Source organism: Mustela nivalis, assembly GCF_964662115.1.
Source record: "Mustela nivalis genome assembly, chromosome: 8".
Lineage (NCBI taxonomy): Eukaryota > Metazoa > Chordata > Mammalia > Carnivora > Mustelidae > Mustela > Mustela nivalis.
Window position 1 is genome coordinate 133,021,864 of NC_139027.1, and position 22,149 is coordinate 133,044,012.

Sequence of the window (22,149 nt, forward strand, 5' to 3'; positions counted from 1 at the left end):
ACCCTGATGGGAGCAACCGGGCCCATAGAGGGGGCTACTGCCCTTACAAGCCACCAATAGGGCCTGAAAAACCTGATGGTGCTTCCTCGGCCTGGACCCAGGGAGAATGCCTGAAGTTGGTAATACTAGTAATGATAAGAGCTTGTACTGTGCTCCAGACACTGTCCTGTACTGTCTCATTTTACCTTCTGATCACCTCATGAGGAAGTCACCCCGTTGCCACCGAAGGTCCCTAAGGACCTGTGGGGTCTGCCTCCATCTCATTCCTACCGCCCAGATCCTCACACACTCTCTTCCAGCCACTCTGGCCTCCTTGCTGTTCTGTCGTCCCATCAGACTCATGCCAGCCGCAGGATCTTTGCACCGGCTGCTGCTCCCTCTGCCAGTTCTTTCTCTAATCAGCACTCAGCTCAGGTGTCACCTCCTTAGCGGTCTTCTCTGACCGCGCATCTAAAGCAGTTCCCTGTCCTTCCTCCTACCACATGAGCTCACTGGACTATTTTTATTGCCCCAATTCAGTTGTTAAATTATCTTATTTATTCATTATTTCCTTACTCTGTGTCTCCCATTTCCAGAATGACAGCAGTGTGAGGGCAAAGGACTTTTCTGGCCTCTCCTCTTCTGCACAGCCGGTGTCTGGTGGAGAAGCAGCACTGCCGGCGTGCGCGGAACGAACAAGTGGACAGACGGGGCTGCTCTCTGTGCGTCACTCATGACCGGGTGCGCCAATGAACCTACCTTTTTTTTAGGAAAGGCTCCATTTCACCCAGGCTGGATTCCAATGAGGATGGGTGGGGAGTGCTTCTGTGGCCCCCAAATCACCGCCCTTCTCTGAGGACAGGGCTGATGTTCCTGGAGCCTCCTGCCCACTCTGGCCTAGGGAAGTCCGGTGTCAGCTCAGCTGCTCCTCCCTACCCCGTGCCCCTTGACAAGTCCACGTGGACTCTGAGTCAGTCTGTAGAGCATAGAAAAGGGGGCTCAGGCTATTGATGGGAGGATGTCTGGGGCTGTGGAGGGAGCCTGACAGCCAGAGGGAGAACTGGAATATCATTCCCAGCTGGGCCAGGGCATGTGTGGGAGAGGCCTGGGATCGAGCTGATGAAACCAGAGCAGGAGCCGCTGAACTGGCTCTGTTCATTCATTCCTTCATTCTTCATCGGGCATCGCCTCCCTATGCCCAGCACAGGGCCTGCCACGGCACATCCATGTCTACTTCTCCATCCGTTCAGGCACTGTGGACTTTAAAGGTGATGATGTGACATATATCTTCCTACCCCAGGGCCTTTGCTCTTGCTGTTTCTTTCACCTGGAACTGTCTGCCCTTCCAGGTTCTGGGCATGCCAGGCCCTTCACATACTTGGGAGTCATTTCCTCAGAGAGGCCCTTTCTGCCCAGTGCTGCTGCCCTTCTGTCCCCTCCATTTACTTGGGTATGTACTTAATGCTTCGAAAATGACATTGTCTGTTGTCCGTCTCCCACAGTCAAACATCAGCTCCACGAAGGCGGGGGATCTTTGTTTTGCTCCCTGCTGTGTCCCCAGCAGAGTGGTCAGCACAGACAAAGCACTTAGTAAATGCTTATTGGATGAACGAATGAATGAAAGCTCTTCTGGAAAAGCTCAGGGATGGGGGTGGTTCCTAACCCAGAGGACTGGGGTGACCTGCAAACTGGGGCCTGGTGGGAGCCTGGGGGGCAGGTGTGGAAACAGAGGGACATGGTCTTATCTTAAAATGCCTTCCTCCAAGGCAGCATTAAAAGTTAGCTCAGAGGTGGCAACTGGTGATTAAAAGTACAAATTTGGGGGGCACCTGGGTGGCTCAGTGGGTTAAAGCCTCTGCCTTTGGCTCAGGTCATGGTCCCAGGGTCCAGGGATCAAGCCCCACATCGGGCTCACTGCTCCACAGCTTCCTCCTCTCTCTCTCTCTCCCTGCCTGTGTCTCTGCCTACTTGTGATCTCTGTCTGTCAAATAAATAAAGAAAGAAAGAAATCTTTATTTTAAAAAAAAAAAAGTAAAAAGGGGGGAAATAAAGCCTTTAATCCATTGCCATCACAGAAATTGAGATATTTTACTAAATCTGGATGTCTGGGTTCTCTCTTGAAAAATCAAAAGATGTGGCCATCCTGAGCCCACACTCCAGGGGCGAATAGGTCAGATTTCCAGCTCACAGCAGCCCCTGACCAGCCCTTGAGGCTTTTGGGTTTGTGACCCCTGCAGCCAGAGGCTACAGGAGTGTAGCTAGCGTGCACTAGGGGTAGAGCTCCTCTAGGTACAGGGGAGGAGGTTGCACATCCTCTCCCCGGGTTTCCCGCAAAGCCCCTTCTGCTAAATGCGCAGAGCCCAGCTCAGAAGTGGTTCCTCCCTGCCACATCTGTCCCTGGGGCTGGGCGGGGACCCGAGGTGTGGCCCGCAGAGCTCGGGGCAGCGGTCCGCGGCGCACGGGCGCCCTCTGCTGGCCACATCAGGAGTACAGGTCTCAACCAGAATGGGGCACCAAGGGCCTGGAGACCTGGGAAATTTCTGCTCTGCTCAGTGTTCAGTAGCTAACTCAGGTTTCCTGGGGGCTTGCTGTGTGCTGAGGACTGTGAGAATCCCACTACACATAAAACTTCTGGTAAGCCTGTGGGGCGGATACAGAGAGGTTAAGGAGCCAGTCGAGGACCACACAGCGGGCAGACAGATGAGCTGGGGCTGGCCCACCTGACTCCTGGCCAGGGCCCTGCACTGGGGTCCAGTGAAGTAGATAACATGAAGATCTCACCTCTACCCCCTCATTTCCACCTGTTCACCATTTACAAGCTTCATCTGAAGCTACCAAACTCAGCCAAGCCCTCCACCCACTCAGCTACCCGCCCTGCTGCCCAAATGTCATTTAGTGAGTTCATGGCAGAGATGGCTGGAGGCATCACAGGACACGAGACACACAACCCCCCCCCCCCTTCCCCGACTCATTGTCAGTGGCCTGGAGAGGAAGGCCCAGCTCTGGGGAGTCATTCACATGCTGACTTAATGTGCTCTAACTTCAGTGAGGGAAAGAGGAATAACCATCAAATCAGATGGTTAGAGATTAGTGACTGCCAAGAACAAAACACAGTCAGGTGATGTGGACAGAGAGGGGTAGGGGCTGGGAAGGCCTCTCTGGAGAGGACACACAGGAGCTGCTGGCCCGGGCTGGGGAGCCAGCCACACGGAGAAGAGGGGAGGGCACTCTAGGCTGGGTTTCTGTGTGGAGACGGGGGCACAGCTGAGAGCCCAGGACGCTGGCAGTGGCTTGGGCTGGGAAGGTAGTGGTGCATGTGAGAACTGGCTTCTGGAAGGAAGTTACTTAGTGCACCCACTCTCTGGCATGGGGTCTGTGCTTCTCCGAGCACCGCCAGGACAGGGCACATCAGAACCCCCACAGCCCCCCCACCCCCAGGCCCACGCAGCCAGCCCTGGGTGGGGTCAGGAAGCTGGGCCACTGGCCATGTGCCTGTCTTCATCCTTATTCACTTACAGGATGGGTGGACAGGCCTTGAGCAGGGACCGAAAGGTCCCCAGCTGACCACAAGGGAAGGGTTTCCAATTTGACCTCCTCATACCACAGGGCCCTTGATGGCTGGTGAAGGGTCCACCCATCAGCCAACCTGCCAAGTCCGCCAGACCCGCTGGCTTGTGCTTCAGATGGCCGTGTTGGACAGTGAGGACTCCTTTATGTAAGACACTCTCAGAAATCAGTCGGAAAAAGGAACAGAGAGGACACGGGGGCGGGGGAGGAAAAAACAGGACTTTCCAACTTGAGAAGACACAGCCTCACACATGCGAACATGCACATGAAACTACGGGACAGCTGCTTGGTTCCGAGACGGGAGGCAGGTGAGAACTGGCCCGTGCCAGGCAGCAGCCGGGGACCTCAAGGTATGATCAGAGAGGCCGGGAGGGGGACACCTGTCCCACCTTGTTGATGGAATGTTGATGCGGGGTGAGTTGATACATCTTTGGGAGACAGCTTGAAAATGACAGAAAGTGCCCCTGTCCGTGGATGGAGAAGCCCACTTCCAGGACTGGGCTCCACAGATGGGCACCTGCACACGCATATGCACGCACACACACGTGCACACACACACACACACACACACACACACACACACACACACCCATGCATGCACTGAAAACATCAGAGACACCTTTGTGTCCACCAGGGCCATGTCACCTGGGTGAGGGCACGCCGTGGCCTGAGTATTCAGAACTACACGGCTGTTTCCCCTGCTGCCGCCCCGTGGGGGTCTTGAGAGGCCCCGTTTGGAAGGAAACATCCAGGGGGAGAGAACAGTGGAGGCCACCTTCCCAGTTACGCGAAGCACAATGGTGGGGAGGAGCTACGGGGAGGACGAGGGAGCACGGGTCTGCACCCGCGAACTGGACCTCAGAGGGACGCACAGCCCAGGTGCTGGCCTGGAGAGGATGGGGTCAGACGCGGGAGAGAACCTCACTTCCTTTCTAGCCCCTGTTTGAAGTTCATTCTAGGCCCAGGTACTCTCCTTCATTGAGATGGAAGTGGGAGCCTCCAGCTCAGGTGTGCGGAGTGTCCTTCACAGGGGATGCCATGTGCTGTCTGTCCTTTGCCGCCAGCACGGCCGCCTCCTCCGTCCTTATCACAGCGGACAGTACACCGCTTTGCACCAACCGAACGCTTTCACACCTTAACACTTCCGGATTGGGACATTCCTTAGAAGCAGTAGGGTCTTAAAAAAAAAAAAAAAATTAACTAATTATTTGACAGAGAGAGCGATAGAAAGAGCGCGCGTGCGCGTGCACAAGGAGGATGAGCAGAAGAGAGGGGGAAGCAGGCGCCCCACTGAGCAGGGAGCTGGATGCGGGACTCGATCTCAGGACCCTGGGACCATGACCTGAGCCAGAGGCAGACACTTAACAACTATGCCACCCAGGCACCCCAATCAGTAGGGTCTTATACTTATACACTTACACAGCACTTTTTCTTGGTGGGACATAAAATAATGGTACATCTCAGTGAAACCTGGGTCTGTTTCCTGTGGGTCCTGCAGCAACTCTGATTTCTTAGAACCTTTCACCTGTACCACAGGTGGTGCTGCCCCTGCTCCAAGGACCCATGGTATGTCGGCGGGGAGGGGCAAAGGCCACCAGGATCTTAGGAGGGCCAAGGTGGAGCTGGTGACAGAGCCGTGGGTACGCAGAACTCCCCCATGGCCTGCCAGCTGTCTCGGGACTTTGTACTACACACGGAATAAAAAGGTCAGACAACACACTAGTGTTGGGAGATTCCGCATAAAAGTCTGCATTCATAATTTGTCTTGCCAATCAAGGAGCTGCCATTCACGGAGCCCACATCCCTGGCATGTGTACCTGTCCCCACCTGCCCGCGAGCCATCAGGCACATACCTCAGCTCCACCGTGTGGCCTGTGCCTTCTTGTTCACAGGGAGACATCTGGTGGCTGCAGTGAGGTTGGCTCTAGCACTAAGACCTCCCTCCTCCAAGGTCACCTCCAGCCAATATGGGGCGGCTTGGACTACAAGCATAAGAGGGTCACCTCATGTCATCCCAAGAAAGCCTTCAATGTACATCCAGTGATCGTGTGCACAGCTCGGAACTGCACAGTCTGCAGAGCCCCCACCCGGCACAGGAGGACTCGCAGGCTGGAAAGAAGACCTACTTTCCTTCGATTTCCTCCTCTGCTGAGTAAGGAAGGGGCAATCCCTAATGCTCTGTCCCAAGGGCTTCTGATGATGCAGTAACACAGAGCAGGCACAACATGGGGAGGGGAACGTGGCTGAGTGTCCACTAGCTCCCTGGGGACCGGGAGGGAGCACAAAGGGCCAGAGGCCAAGCAGGGAGCCCGGATGGCCAGGGTGGGCGGAGCAGCAGCGCATGGAGTCTGTGCCATTTACTCGACACCATCACAACTGAAGGCACCAGGACCCCAGCGCTGCCCCCAACCAGAAGGCTCCAGGAACTTTCCCAGCCTGGTGGAGCGGAAGCTCAAGAGCCCTGCCCTCATCCTACGATCGAAGTCCAAGGTCACAGGTAGTGGAGACCCACCACAGTCTGCTGCTGGTGTTATCAGGGGGTGCTTCCTCTCAGATCACTCTGAAGACCTCCATGTACCCCGACACCCTGCAGGTCTACACGGTGAAGAACACAAGGGTCTTCCCTCAAGAGCAAAGACCTTGCAGGCGCTAGGGCCTGGAGATGTGAGCGGAGGCCACCCGGCGAAGCAGCGTGCTCAGCCCCCCGGATAAGTGCTGCTTCTCTGCCCTAAACTCAGGCCCAAAGTGCAGACCACCTGTAAACCCACCAGCAACAGTGAGGGGCAAATCACATGTCTGGGGGAGCATAACCACAGATCAGATTCTGTTATCACAAGACGGTTCTGGGCAAATTTCCACAAGCTCGGAGGTCAGTTCTCTGTCGCACACCAAGAAGCTGAGAAGTGCACACTCCAGCATTTCAGATGGCTCGTTCGTCTCTCTGGAGGTCACATGCACAAGAGCGCTGCCACCTTTCGATTCAGCCCTGAATTGGCCTTGGGGGTTTTCCAGCAGCATTTTGAAATAATTCTAGAACCTCCCCTGTCCTTTCCCTCCCTCAGGGAAGGTAGGACTGAGTGCGGAGAAGCCACAGCTGGAAGGCAGGAATTCACTCCGGAGGCCTCCTAGGGACCCACCTGGCAGAATTTCGGGCAGTGCCTTCTCTGAGTGGCCTGGCAGAAATAATCTGGCTGTACCCGGGCACCAGGTTCTGACATCTGAGCTGGCCCCAACAGCCACAAAAGAATGGCCTGGCTCCTGCCACAGGACACCAAGGTCGTGCCTGCTGGCGGTTGGGACCACAGCAGAAGTTCAAATCCTGGATAAAAACGGCCACAGACACATGTCCACTCCGTACACAGTAGGCAGTAGATAAACTGTCCACTGTCAGGCAAAAATTTGATCTCAAACACCAAAAATCCATGTGAAAGTCCCTTCCAATAGACTCCTAAATCCGGCTCTAAGTAGGTACTAGAGGGGACTTAGTAGCTGGAGTCTACAAAGCTACTTAAAGCAGAGACACTACCCCTAGCCCGCCCCGCCGCCCCCTGCGCCATCACCTCGCCGGTTGGGGGTTGGTGAACTGTGGTGCATGGGCCAAAGCTGGCCCACTGACTGTTGTGCACAGCCCCTTGGTAAAGAACTATTTTTACAGATGAACATTTACAGATTTGATAAACCAGGAATACTAACTTTGAATTCCAGTAAGAAAATGTTATCCTCTAAAGAAAGAATTCCGTTCTTCTCATCAGTTGAGCTCTAACGTTAGGAAAGAACTATACTCAGTTACTAGATTTTTGAATTCCATCAATAAACAATTTTGTGGAAATCCATTTTCTCACTATATAAATATTTACACAGTACCTTCAGTTTTGCCTCTTGGCCCACAAAGCCCAAGTACTTACTGACTTAGGACCTTGGAGGAAGAAGGTCAGCAAACCACTGACCCCTGGTTTAGGACATCCATTTGAACCCCAAAGCATTTAAGACATAAAATTCTGTTCCTAAATTATATGCCAAGAGGAAGAAGGGCACAGCTTCTTAAATATTAACGCACACTTTTTTTTTATTATATTAAAATCAGGCAATGGTCTGACAATAAAAAGGCTGCTTATGGAATACTGTTATGTTCAACTTTGCTTATAGGATGTTAAATCCTTAGAACTAAGGTATCCCCCAGAAAAAGATTAATGGAAACATCGATTGCTTTTCAGACTTGATAGTTGCTGCTTCAAAAGGTGGTTTTATATAAACACTAAGTTAAAAAAAAAAAAAAAAACCTTTAGAACACAATGAATCGCTTTTATTTCGGTATGCATCCACATCTCAGCATTTAGTGGTCCTGAACAGAAAAGTGGAAAAATGCAGCAATTTGCCAGGAAGTCAAGCCCGCCAATTTCGGGGATCTGCTGTGCACACCGAGTTCTTTCTTAATCCCTGCTGAGGACCGTGAGAAGCAGCAGCACCAAAACCAAAGTATGCACCGAATTCAAGGTTCTTTTTTGTTCCAGTTGTCAGATTCCAAACCAGACCCCAGTGGATTGTAAGATGACCACATGAGAACCCTGTTTAAAACTTCTTCAATTTTTAAAAGCAAAAGCAATTACAGGAAAAGAAAAACAATTCATTCAGAGGGATCGTGTGTGCTTACAAGTGTCTTCTGTGGCCTTTCTCCAAGTTTAACCACCAAGCACTTTGAGAGCTGGCAGGTCTGAGTACCCCTGGTGACTGTTCTTTTCACTTTATCAAAACCTGAGCTAAAAAACCACATCAGCTGACGACGGCGGCAGCAGAGGGTGGCAGGGCTGAGGACCCAGTATTCATTCCCAGGCTGGTGGAGAGTGAGTACATATGGTTCCAAAACTAAACGAGGGAAGTCAGAGACTCTTTTCCAACCTTACCTGATGGCTTCTGGCCAAAGCAAGGAAGGGTGTCAAGTGTTGGGTGGTGATGGTGCAAAAAGGGTCTTGAGGAGGAGGAAGGAAAAAAGCAGCACCCCTCGATTAAGGTGGGGGAGAAGATATGGGGAAAGCCCTGAATTCCTCACCAAAGGCCAATTTCAGAGGGGAGCAGAGGGGGTTACAATCTATGCTTCGGCCAAGGGTGGTCACGGGAAGTGGAGAAAGGATGATGGCTTGGAGGGGGGGAGGGCATCATTTAAGACTTAAAAAAAGAAACCAGGGGTGCAGCCGGAGCACCCCCGCACACCTAGCAGTAGTCCCACAGGCTGCGACCTGAAACCTTCACGCCTACTCTAGCAAGCCACCCCAGGCTGGAGGGGCTGTTGCAGGGACGGAGGGAGGGAGGCAGGGGGAGGAGAAGGGGAGAAGGCAGAGACCCCAGGCCATGAATCAGCAGCAAGGTGATTGTGTGATGTGTCTTTTCACAGTTGAGTTAGATGTGCCCCACCGGTTAGGATGGGAATCAATTTAAATATACTTTCTTGATCCCAGAAGTTCAACTATGTGGACAGTGGTTACACTTGACAGGATGATTTGTTATAGCACAACTTATATATTTCAAATGGACAAAAAATTAGTATCGTTTACAGTATCTTAAGATAAATTGCCTTTGAATGGGAGCTTCCTTTCCAGTACTTTGAGGTCTACAAGACGTATCTAGAAAATGTACTACTGTGGAAAATGACTGCTTAAATCGAATGGGGGAGGGGGAGGGCCTGTGGTTTCTCTTTTGGATCAATTGCTGTAACACTGTCCTTCAGGCGGCTGAGGGAGTTTCATGTTTTCTTTAGACATCATTAGGCGCCGGAGCTCTTGCAGGACAACTTTGATGCTATATGAATTCTGCCATTTTGCTAGCACTGATATGGCTCTTGGGTCCACCTACAAAAAGGCAAACAAAAAACTGTCAGGCTCTCAAACAAACGAATCACTACAGGCTGGAGTAAGGCGGCAGATAGGATTCAAGGCATTTTTCAAGTTGAACACGTCCATCACATAATGGTATCTGACGGGCAGAATGACCTGTGCGATGCCCTCCCCCCAGGTCAGTTTGTGTCCCAAACCCTCACTGTCTGGGAGAAGGAAACAATGGGTAAGTAAAGCCACCCTCAGGGCCCTGACACTCGGCAAGAGTCCAACTGGTTCTCAACAGTGACCTGCTCTCCTGGACTGGCTGCTGCCACTGCTCAGGGCTGGCCCCTTCTCGACTCCAGACCCAGGTGGTAGATACTACCGCTGCACGGGGCAGTAAGGAGCAAAGGCAAGCGGTGGCCCAGATCCACACTCTCGTGACAAGGATCTGTCTCCGAGTCACACTCTCTCAAGTTAGTGCAGCAATTCCCAAAAGAAGTCTCCCAAAGCATGGGTCGAGTTCTGGGTTCAGGACTTTCGGTGGAACTCAGATGCAAGAAACAGTGAACACACAGCAAAAAGGCTCATCTCTTTTGTTCTTTCAAGTCTTCTCAATATCTCACAACAAAGACTTCGCTCACATGATGCTAATGAGTAAAACCTTTCAACGCTTGCTGATCCCCCCCTTTAAATAAGAGAGCAAGTCTCAAAGGCTCAAAGCCTTTGGCAAGAAACCTGGGAGGAAGAATTTACTAACATCACTCTGATTTTGTAGTATTTACTGCTGCCATTACTGCCTTCTTGGGACAACGGAGACTGCTTTTCCATTTATGGTAGTCAAAATACATTTAAAAAGCAAGGCCATTAAAGGGGAAAAACCAGCCTGTACCATAAAAAAGGAAGTCCAAGTATGACCCTGGGCAGGATTCCGCACCTCTGTCCCTCAGGCCCCTCCTCCCCACCTCAGGAGGGCCCATCATGAAGACAGAATGAGCTTCTATCTCACGTGAGCAGCAGGGGGTTGGCCGGGAGTGAGTGTGGCATAAAATGATGATTTAAATATAGTTTGGGGACAGGCCCTCACCCAGAGTCTGCCCCTGTTCATACTGCAGTACCTTTCAGCATCAAACCACCATGAAATATACGGACTCAGGGCCACAGCGCCCCTGATGTTTAAGCACAAAGCACTTCTCAACCAAAAGGAACAAGCGTGGGCAGGAAAAACAACTTACCACTCCATTAGAACTATTAACTCCATTCATATTAATTTTTGTTACAAATCTTACAAAGGGGGGTGCTTCTGGGTATTTAGGTCCACATTCTATTTTAAGGCTGTATATTCGGTTTTCATAAATTGTCTGGAAAAAAAAGGTACAGAGACATCAGGCAATTACAAACCATGAATTCAAAAAGGCAGATCTTTTGAAACCCCATTCCTCCCTGCCTTGGAACTGGTGCATCTGCTTCCTTTATACAGAGTCTACCCGTTACCTGTGAAGTTAGCAGGAATGAGTTCCCACACTAGTGTCTATGAACTCTTGGGGGATACAAAGACGATTTAAAACTGTATCACTGAAGTTTCAAGTTTAAGTCCAATCAGGTGGACTTGTTTTTGCTTTAGCTTCTCTACTTTGCAGGCCTGTCCTGTGCTCTGGGTAATGGTGTGTAAGGGGCCCTCCTTACTCTGGGAAGCCACACCAAATGCTAATTCACGCTAGGGTCATCCAGCAATGCATTAACTAGCGCCAAGTGCAAAGCACAGGCCAGGCGGCTCTTTAGAAGAACTTCAATGTGAAACACAAGCAGGGGTGCGGGTGCACATGCGGGAGCCGCGTTCCCACCTCCTCCTCACTCTGGGGCCGTGCGCCGCACCATCTCCCCCTGCAGGCTTTACATCCACCTGCGCGGCTACAGGCATGTCGTGGGTGAGGTGGGGAGCCACGGATGCCAGGCCCGCAGAGGAAAAGACCGTCCTTCACATGCCAACCGTGGCTCTGTCGAAAAACACTGGGAAGTCCAATCCCCCACAGCAATGAACTTTCTCCCTGTAACTTCCACCTGATGAGCAGCAAAACGCGCTGTCACTAGCAGGTTGTTCCGTCTGCCTCGAGCACCCTGCCCCCACCTCAACTACCACACATCCTTAAGACCCAGTTCAAACATCACGTGCTCACACGTGCTCAGCCATCCTACGGGACAGGTGAGTCCACCGCTTTCTGTCCTATTTGAAGCGGCGATGTTATCATCAGTTACATGTCTAAAGACCACCCTGAAAGGTGAGGTGTCTGATTAGTTTGGGCCCCTCGAAGGCAGAGGCCACCCACCCTCCCATGGGTCCCGTTCTCGGGCACCAGTACTCCCACCTTCCTCAGCGCCTCCTGCACAAGCAACGGCTCCCACGCAAACAGCGCCATCTAGCTGTCTTTGGGGGAATAAATTACAGAAGATGTGACCAAAATCCTTGAAAACATTACGTCTAAACGGTGGTCTACGCCTGAGAAAAAGACAGGAACTTATTTTAATATTCAGAAGGCATTCATCCTTCACATCCACTTAACAGGGACTCCAAACTGTGACAAATCTAAACTCAGTTTTGGATTTTCAGCCACCCTCAACCTGCTCGTCTTCTCTCCTTCCTTTAAAAATGGCACCACCACCGAGCAGTTAGTTAAAGCAAAACACAGGAGCCGACCACAACCCCCTTTTCTCTTACCCCCCCTTCTAATCAAAAGAGGGTCTCAGCTTCCACCTCCAAGAGCGATCCCACACCCACCCACGTCCCTCCACCACCCCCTCCCCTCAGTCACCCCAGGTCGCTGCTCTCGCTGCCCCCTTACATCTGGTCTCCACTACAGCAGCCTGACCGATCTCTCAACACCAAGAACTGAACCCCTCCGATGGTGGCTAGGGACCCGAGAAGGAAGCCCACGCCCTGGGATCAGACCGTGCGCAGCCCTGCCTTCCTCTCCCCCATCTAGCCCCCAACTTCTCTCTACCGTGGGGCCCCGACACCAGCTGCCGTTCTGTGTCCACCCTGCAGCTCTCTGGCTCCAGAACACCTTCCTCTCAGATGTACTTCTGATCACCCACCAGAGGTCTCCTGTCAGACCTCCCCCGACAAACTGAGAACAAGGAGGGCAGAGGCCTCAACAGAATTGATTTCTCAAATGCTCCTTGACTCACATATGGCTCTTCACAAGTTTATAAAATGAACAGTCTGTTGCAACTAAGGTGCTCCCTCAGAAGATCAAAATTCACTCAGTTAATACAAGAAGGAAGCGACAGGGATTTGTGGAAAATAGGATAAAAGGTCTATCCTCAGCACCTAGCACAGTCTCCATCAGCAACTCTGCACTTGGCCGTATCTGCTGACTGCGTGGATCCCAAGTTCATCCCTGGACATCTGCCTTACATTCATGCTCAATGGTTTTGTCACATAATTCAGACAGAACTTCTTATATAAAATAGTCCCTGGGGGTATGCGCTTGTGGTAAATATCAAAATCAGTAAGTCTTCTTAAAAATATTCAATGTCACATTTTGGAGGTTCTGATGCACCAATGAATTCACCTGCCGGGTGTGGCTTATCAGTCTCGAAAAAATTTCACTCATCATTCTAAGTTACAAAAGCATCAAAATGGTTAAGCACTAAGGTGAGCAGCTCGGTGACAGGATTCTGATTATTACATATAATAGATCTTATTACTTTTGACACTATGAAGACTAATTTTAAAATGTGCCTCTATGACGAAGTTCTTAGAAAGCAGAAAGGAAATACTAAATTTCTGATCATTGATGTTCAACTGACAAATTCACAGCAACATAGTAAAAAATGCCTCAAGTCAAGCAAACATAAAGATACCTTAAGGATCATTAAAAAGGACAAAGCAAGACTTTTGTAGAAAATGGGAAAATGGTTCTGGTTTTCTGTTTGGTTTGGTTTACTAGTGCTCCAGAGACCTGCTAAAAAGGTTTCACTGAAGAAAGGAACTGTGCCTGGAGAAGAACGGGCTAGAACATTCTGTGGATGAGGAACACTGCTCAAGATTCGTTACTTGATCATGAAACACCGTCTACTTTGTTGACACTGCTAGAGCTTCATGGGGCAGTTTGGCAGTGCCTATCAAATGTGAAACGGGCATGCTTAAATCAGAAATTCGAGGAACTTCCTACAGCAGACCTGTACTTCTGCATAAAAATATGAAGCATTAAAAAAAAAAAAAAGCATTGTTTGCAATAGCAAAAATAACTATGAACAATTTAAATGTCCACCTGCAAGGGACTGACTGAGCAAACATGGCACATTCATAAAACTGGATACTTCGTAGCCTTTTCAAAGGCTGAGGCCCAGATACACACATGGAAAGACCGACAAAGACGGACAAGACATGGGTCTTGGTACAACCAGCCAGTTGCAGAATATGTACAACCTATAAGAGCAGAGAGACACCCCCCTCTATCTGAGGCTATGTGAACGTGCACACGCGATGTTTCATCCACTGCACACTACAGGCCCGGACCCTAACGATGGCAAACACTTCCTGGGCCTAAAATATATACATGAGAGAATCCCAGCTGAATCATGATGAAAAACGTCAGATAAATTCCAATACAGACACTCTACAAAATACCTGACCAGCGTGCTTCAAACTGTCAAAGGCAAGAAAAACCTGAAATTGTCACAGCCACAAAGAGCCCAGGATACGACAACAAACTATAACGTAGTATCCTGGATAGGATTCTGGAACAGAAAATAGACACAAGGTAAAAATTGAGAACATCTAAATCAGACACGGACATTGGTTAATAGTAAGGCACTAATATGGGGCCACTGGTGACAAAGGTACTATCCCAACAGAAGATGCTAACAACATGGGAAACTGGGGGAGAGGTACACATGGAACTTTCCAGACTTTTCCACCTTTTCTAGAAATCTAAAAGTACTATGAAATAAGTGTAGTTTTAAAACGTAGGATATGAGCAAAGGGAAAAAGGTACTGGTTGCAAAAATGAGAAAATCACAAAATCTCAGTATATGAAAAGGTGACTCAGGTCAACCAGATGACCGCTCCTCAAGCAACAGCTTCCACAGGTGTGCATAACTTAGGTGTGCTGTCCAAGGTCGGCACGTGCTGTGTGAGGAGGAGGAGTGGGCCCTTCAAAAAGGGAGAAAGTCTCTATAGCTCTGGATGAAGACGGAAGAAAATGCACGAGAAGAGCCGTCCAGGAGGTGGACCCGACGCGGCTCACGGTCCACCTGGAGAGCAGGCATATGGCTGGCAGGGATAAGCCAGGACACGAGACATAGCACTAGGCATTTTAACAGCGAATTTAACATAGGGAATTGGTTAAACAGGTGTCACTGGGCTGAAAACACCCGCTGCTGATGCCAGGGTGAAGGACCATTGCCAGAGTGGTGGAGAAAGAACAAGCAAACAAGCAGAAGCAAGTCCCTTCTCCCTGCCGCTCAGGCACTCTGCTGTGTCCCTGACTGGAGGAACCTAATAGGGCACCAGCTGGCAAAGGAAAAATGTAGTTCACAGAGCCCCAGCCCTAGCATCCAGCAGCAGAGCTGAGGAAGTTGGGTGTGGAGCTTAAGTGGGCTTCTGCAAACCCCTCCAGTGACAAGACACAAAAATCTTCCTCTGCACCGAGCCTCTCCCTCTTGCCACAGTCAGGGTATCCTGCTGTGGCAAGAGGGTCCCCAACATTGTCACTGCCTCCTGGGACAGCTCCTCCCCCTGCTCGGCTCTGATGGCTGTGCCCCCCATGTCCTCGCAGCGCCAGGGCAGTTATTATTCCCTGCAGTGTTGTCTCTGTGGTCCCACATGTGACTGCCTGCTTTTCTGGTCCAACACTAATTTGATCAACTTCCTATATTAAATTCTCTCTGTTGAAATACCTAGCATCGTTTCTCTTTTCCTGACTAACACAAAGAGTTAAGGGGAACAAAGGGAACTTCTTACTTTACATACTCTGTATTGTTTGAGACTTTTTATGAGGATATATTCATGTACCAGACCTGCCACATAAAGCTGTTTAAAAAGACAGATCAAGATGCACTGACATGGAAAGACATCCACCATCTGTGAAGTGAAAAAAATAAAGGTGCAAAACATTGTGTACAGCAAGGTCTCATTTTTATTGCAAAGGCTATGTGCTTATGTTTATGTGCCCAAAGCAAAAGCCAGTAGAAACACACTCATTCTGTGGGGAGTATAATGAAATGGGGGAAGGGTCACTTTCCTTCTACCTCACACATTCCTGTAATTATGTTTTGTTCTTAAGCATGCGTACTGTATTTTTATTTTTATTTATTTTATTTTTTTTAAGATTTTATTTATTTATTTGACAGAGAGAAATCACAAATAGATGGAGAGGCAGGCAGAGAGAGAGAGGGAAGCAGGCTCTCTGCTGAGCAGAGAGCCCGATGCGGGACTCGATCCCAGGACTCTGAGATCATGACCTGAGCCGAAGGCAGCGGCTTAACCCACTGAGCCACCCAGGTGCCCCTACAGTATTTTTAGATAAGTAAAAACACACCCAGGCTCTAACTCACACCTAAAAACATTATCTTGGACAACCCAGAGACACAAACAGTGTTTCTCAACCAAGGCAATTTCTGACTTGGTTTCTCCCTTGAGGGGTGTGGGAATTAGGAAACATCTGGAGACATTAATGACTGTCACAGCTCGGGGAGGGAGGTGCTACTGGCATCTGGTGAGCAGGGACCAGGGGTCTCGCTAATCCAACAATGCACAGGATGGCCCCACAACAAAGAATGATCCAGCTCAAGATGTCAGTGGTGCCGAAGCCAAGAAACTGCTCTGTAACCTGGCTCTTCTTAGCACCTCTGTGGCCAGAGCAGAAATAATCCACGTTAAATGCTGCAGACAGCTGGATTTGCCTGCATTTTGCAAAGGGCACTTGGATGAGAAACTTACTTTTAGGTTTGGAGAACTTGCCTTCTTAAAAAAAAAAAAAAATTCAAAAACGAGCACACATAGAAATTCAAAAACGAACACACATATGGTAAGAAATGAGTTTCCTTTCCACCCTCGTCCCAACCAGCTAGATCCCTTCTGAAGAAGGCAACCGTCGCCCCCAACTTCTTTCCTGTTCCCCCAAAAGTACTGTAAACACAAAGAAGCACGAGTGTATGTATGACCCTCTTCCCCCTGCCCCTCCCCGCCCAAACTCCGGGGGCAGCATTTCCTATACTGCTTTGTACCTTTTTTCACTTAAATATCATGGAAATCATTCCATTTCAGCACACATTAAGCTGTCTCTTTTCAGCAGCTAAACCGTATACACGATGGTCTCGTGAAAGACACTGACGTGGCTTCCGGAACTCCGAATGCACAAACAGGCATTTGGGCAACACATTAAAAAAAGCTGAGTAAATTCCGAGAATTGCTGGGTCACTTTTGATGGAGGATTTTCTTTTGAGTTATACAGTTATACAAAAATCCAGTAGGCAGATGAGTTGCTAAGTGTTCTATTTAGATATTTTAATAATTATGTTGCTATTCCAGAGGCCCAGCATATGCCTTGTAGGCTAGTCGTTAAGCAGACTGGTCACAGGAAGCACCTAGAAGCAGACAGTTCTTTTTACGACCTTGTTTTTAACCTTGGGGAACCAGAGCAAGTGTAACTAAAAGGGTGAAAAACCAGTCAGTGGCAAGCACTGGTGAGGGTGTGGAGAAGCAGACCCCCTCATGGACTGCTGGTGGAAATGTACATGGTACAGGCGCTTGGGAAAACAGCCTGGCAGGTATTTAAAATGTTAAGCATAAAGTTACCATAAGATCCAGACGGTTCCACTCCTAGGTATACACCCAAGAGAAATGAAACCTTTTATGTCCACACAAAATCCTGTATACACATATTCATAGCAGCATTATTCATAATAGGCAAAACAAAACAAACAAAAAGCAAAACCACAAACCCAAATATCTATCAGCTAGTTCATGGATGAAGAAAATACAGTCCATCTACTCAATGGAATACTATTCAGCCGTAGAAAGGAATGAACAACTGGTAAGTGCTAGGACTTCTATGAACCCTGAAAACAGTAAAAACTACCACAAAAGACCACATGCTGTGTGATTCCATTTATATGAAATATCTAGAACAGACAGAGTCATAGGGACAGAGAGTAAATGAGGTTGTCAAAGGTGAGGGAGTGTGGTGGGCACAGACTGGGAGTGACTGCCAATGGGGAAGGAGGTTTCTCTCTGAGGTAGTGAAAATGTTCTGAAATTAGTGACAGTTGCACAGTTCTGAATATAACAAAATCCACTGAACAGTAACTTCGTAAGTACATTCTACAGTAAGTAAATTCTACGATATGTGAATTCCATCTCGGTGAAGCTACTACACACACACACATATAAAATACAATACATACATGTATGTGTGTGTATACATGCACATACATGTAAATATACAGAATGTATGGAGAGCCCCTTGCATACCATGGCCACTCACTAAAAGGGAGAGCCCTGCGGAAAGAGTTAAAATGAAACTCAGGATAATCCAAGGTGTTGTAGGTAGAACAGAACATTTTCAATGGAGTTTGGTGGTTCATTTGTTTAAGCATATGGTTCAGTAGTATTTAGTATTCGCAATGTTGTACACTGCTTCGTTCTTAATTTGTTAGAGCCTGAGCATCGATCTGCTAATGAACATATCTCCTGAACAACTAACTCACGCTGTGTCATTTCCAGGTGCGAGGGGGAGTCGAGGGAAGAGGGTTCTCCTCAAGCCGCCTAACCCGCTCTTAGGCAGAGAAGAATGGCAGTGAAGGAAGCCATCAGCAAACAGCGGGCTTTCAGAGATGGCAAGAAACGATCTCCATGAAGAAACACGCTTTCTAGATCGAGTTTTCCCCAGTATTTAATAGATCCAGAAATCCTGGTTTTCAGAGATTTTTTTTTTAAGATAAAAAAATAAATTAAAATAGTAAATTGGATTTTTTTTTAAACCCAGAAAATAAAACCACAGGGTCAAAGATGATTCAAGAAGTAACATTAAACAGCAAAGCCAGTCATTCACCGTGAGTGTTTAGGACGGTCCATGATGAACAATAGATTTTCCTAACAGTTAATGAGCATGACCTTCCTCCTTGTTTCAGACGGCGCCACATCCCACTTGTCTACTGCCCCCGGAGCTGGTGCAGGGCCTGTGCGCACAGTGAAAAGAGTGCATGGCCGCCATCATCTTTAAGCACAAGCACACACAGGAAAGGTCCTGCTACATTCAGGCAGAATCTCCCATAGTCTGAAACAAGTGTCATATTATGGGAATCCATTTCCTTACTCCTACCTCATATTACTACTTAACATTCTAGGTAATTCTATAAGGGAACAAACGAAAACTCAAAATCTAAACAGAAAAGAGATAATGTAGCATAAAGTTAAGAGCACAGGGTAGGGAGTCTGAACCCCTTTGGGAATTATCAGGTATGTGACTTTGGGCAAGTGACTTGACTTCTCTGAGTCTGTTTCCTCACCTGTAAAATGGGATGTGACAACACAATAGTAATACTAATGCTACTAACAACAGGTTCTCGAACAATAGGTTCTTGTGAGAATTCAATGACTTTTCTTGGGGGTTTTACTACATACACTAAAAAGCTAGCTAGCACTTATGAAGTCTGGGAACCCTCACAGATCATGAAGCTCTAAAAGAGAGGTCAATTTTCTCCTCCCCGTTGTCTCTGTCTTCCATGCAAAGGCCTCTGGATCTCACGGTGCCTGCAGGAGACCAGGGCCAACCAGGCAGGCAAAAAGCCTTTGCTGAACAGCCTGATGAATTAGGACATGGGCGTGTGGCAGACCGGGAAACTGTGAATGAAATCCATAGCCGTGAAGGCTTTCCGAAGTTCGTTTGGACACGGTCTTCGGAACGCTGCCTGTATCTGAAACCTGTTATTTGATAAGCCCACGAATTTCTTCTGAAGTGCACGTGAGGGTACAATGACCTCGCAGCTCCCTGCCTCCACTGCCATGGAAATTCACACTAGGAGTCTGAACAGGTTTTTGCTTACCATGTAGAAGGATTAAACAGCATCAGAGGAGGTTCAAATATATAAACTGAAACTGGTCAAAACAGAATAGCCACATTTCAGAAAATATACCGAGTTTTTTCCGTGATTAAGGCTAATATTTCTTAAAAGGAGGCACAGTGAATTTAAGACATTGACATTTATAGCCGTAGCTCGACGCTTACTCTTGGAGGCCCAATTATCATCCCTGTCCATCTTGTAAGTGTCATGTCTTCGTCATCTTCTAGACCCCAGCTAACTGTGCCATCTCCCACTCCTTTCTGGCCTTCTTCCAGTTCTTCCAACAGTCGAAAATTGCGAGGGACTTTTACTCCTAAAATAAATGGAAAGAAATTCAAGATACTAGCAACTCCAGGGGAACCTGTAAGCCTAGGTCTCGCTGCTCGTTATTACTATGTGGATATAGAGATGCTGACATGCAAAAAAAAAACTGGCTGAGAGTTGTCGTCTCTTAAACTTGCTTACAGAGCTTCTGGGACCGAGCAGCGTGCCCATGAGGAAGGGTCGTGGTTTTGTTTAAGGTGAAGTGACCACTAAACCAAGCCTAGAAAGACCATGCCCCCTCCCCCCCAGGTCCCGCAGCTTTGATAAACTTCATCAAGAGTTTGTGTCAAGGGGCGCCTGGGTGGCTCAGTGGGTTAAAGCCTCTGCCTTCGGCTCAGGTCATGAGTCCAGGGTCCTGGGATCGAGCCCCACATCAGGCTCTCTGCTCAGCAGGGAGCCTGCTTCCTCCTCTCTCTCTCTCTCTGCCTGCTTCTCTGCCTTCTTGTGCTCTCTGTCTGTCAAATAAATAAATAAAATCTTAAAAAAAAAAAAAGTTTGTGTCAATATGTTGATCAATTTGGGTCCAGAACAGATGAAAACCACCAACACTGGTTATCATGAGTAGCAACTGCCTCAGAAGAGAAAAGGCTCCTGCTCTTGTTTCGTTCTTATTACACGTTTTTGAGGCTAAGGGTATGTGCATTTGTTGGAAAGACGTTCAAACTACCTCAGGAGGAACAACCAGCCGCGACAGCCACATGAAATAAAAACAGTATTCTCTTGATCAGCTAAGAGTCAACTGAAGGCGCCAAGGGTAAAATTTTCAAGCTGTAGTTTCTCTCTTATGAAAAAGCCCAAAGAGAGCAGCTGGTTCTCTGATTTACTTGTTTCCAAAAATTCCAAAGCCTGGCAAGTAGCTCGTGGAAGAAATCACACAAACACATCTCACAGGTTTAAGCTACTATACCTGAGTTCAGATTAAGGCTTGAGCCATTTCTGGGTGTTTTCCAGAAGAGAACCGAGGCACTGGGGACAAACAGGGGACGAGGCTGTGGAAGGGCAGGGAGAGCAACTCTCTTCTTGTGCTTGGGCTCCGAGCAACCCTCCCAGGAACGTTCTCCCAGCCAGGCCTGCCTGCCCCTCTGTCCCCTCTTCCACCTGCCTCCCCGGCATTTGACCTATAACCTCTGGGGGAAAAAAACTCAAATTCAGACAAATTATACGCTCTCTTTTGCCTTGAATGCTGAGCCTCCGACTGGCCAGACACCCTGAGGTGAGCAGCACTTAACACGGAGCCGTGGAGGAAAACTCACTGGAGGGACTGCAGACTAGGAGGTGGTTCCCAGGATCTATGAGTGTTTCCTAAGGTGGGGCGCCTCTATTATTCGTTCAACTGGAGTAAATACCGGAGCACCTGCTCTGTGTCGGGCACTTTTCTAGGCAACGGGGACTAAGCAGTGAAAAAACAAAAATGCCTGTCCCCAGTGGAGCTGACATGCTAGCGGGGACAGATAATCACAGAACAGAAATACAGATCAGAGACGAGGACAGCTGGTGGCGTTCTGGAGCAGGGAGCAGTAGGGGGAGGAGCTCCATCTTTAAACGGGGGAGATCAAGGAAAGCCTTACTGCGACCAGGTGTCCTGAGGTCCTGTCCCTAACCTGCGTGAAGGTGCACGACCTACGAGAGCTGAGCGGAGAGGCTTCCAATGAAGAAAGAGCAAGCGCTCAGACCCGCAGGTAAGACCTTGACTGGAATGTCACAGAACAGCAAGAGCCCAATTCAGCTAGCAGCGGGACAGTGAGAGGGAGGAGCAGGGGATGGGTAAAGACTCCAATTACTGATCTGCGAAGACAGCGGGGTTCCGAACAGAGGAGTGGTGGGATCTGACTTGCTTTTTAAAAATAGGATCTCTCTGACTGCTGTGCACAGAGTGAGGCGAAGGGAGCTTCGGCCTCCTGTAAAAATCCTGGCAAAAGAACATACTGGCTTGGGCTGGTGAAGGTGGTGAGAAGTAGTGCAATTCCAGCTATTCGGGAGGTACACAGTGCTAAGACTTGCGGCCAGACTGCCTGAGAAGCACGAAAGCCGAGCAGTCTACCACTCCGGCTTCCCGGCTTGTGTCCGAGCAAGTGGAAGGCGGAGCTGCCAATGGTAGTTACAGGAGAGGATCTCGGTGGCCAGAACTGAACACTTCACTTGACAGTTCCGCATTCATTTTTTTTTTTTAAAAGATTTTAATTATTTGACAAAAAGAGACAAGTGACAAAGGGAACACAAGCAGGGGGAGTGGGAGACAGAGAGGTAGGTTTCCTGCTGAGCAGGGAGCCCAATGAGGGGCTCGATCCCAAGACCCTGGGATCATGACCTGAGCTGAAGGCAGAGCCTTTTTTTTTTTTTTTAAGATTTTATTTATTTATTTGACAGACACAGACAAGTAGGCAGAGAGGCAGGAACA

General features: G+C 48.9%; 1 protein-coding gene across 1 annotated transcript in view; it reads right to left on the reverse strand.

The window, feature by feature from the left end:
- Positions 1-7,827: 7,827 nt before the first annotated feature.
- UBE2V1 (ubiquitin conjugating enzyme E2 V1) overlaps positions 7,828-22,149 on the reverse strand; it is a 29,782-nt gene continuing 15,460 nt past the window's right edge. The window contains exons 2-4 of the mRNA XM_082744898.1: positions 19,592-19,740; positions 10,592-10,717; positions 7,828-9,389 (exon numbers count right to left, since the gene is read on the reverse strand). Of these exons, the coding sequence (XP_082601024.1) occupies positions 9,243-9,389; positions 10,592-10,717; positions 19,592-19,740 (422 nt within the window). The 3' untranslated portion in view covers positions 7,828-9,242. The remainder of the gene's footprint in view (positions 9,390-10,591; positions 10,718-19,591; positions 19,741-22,149) is intronic.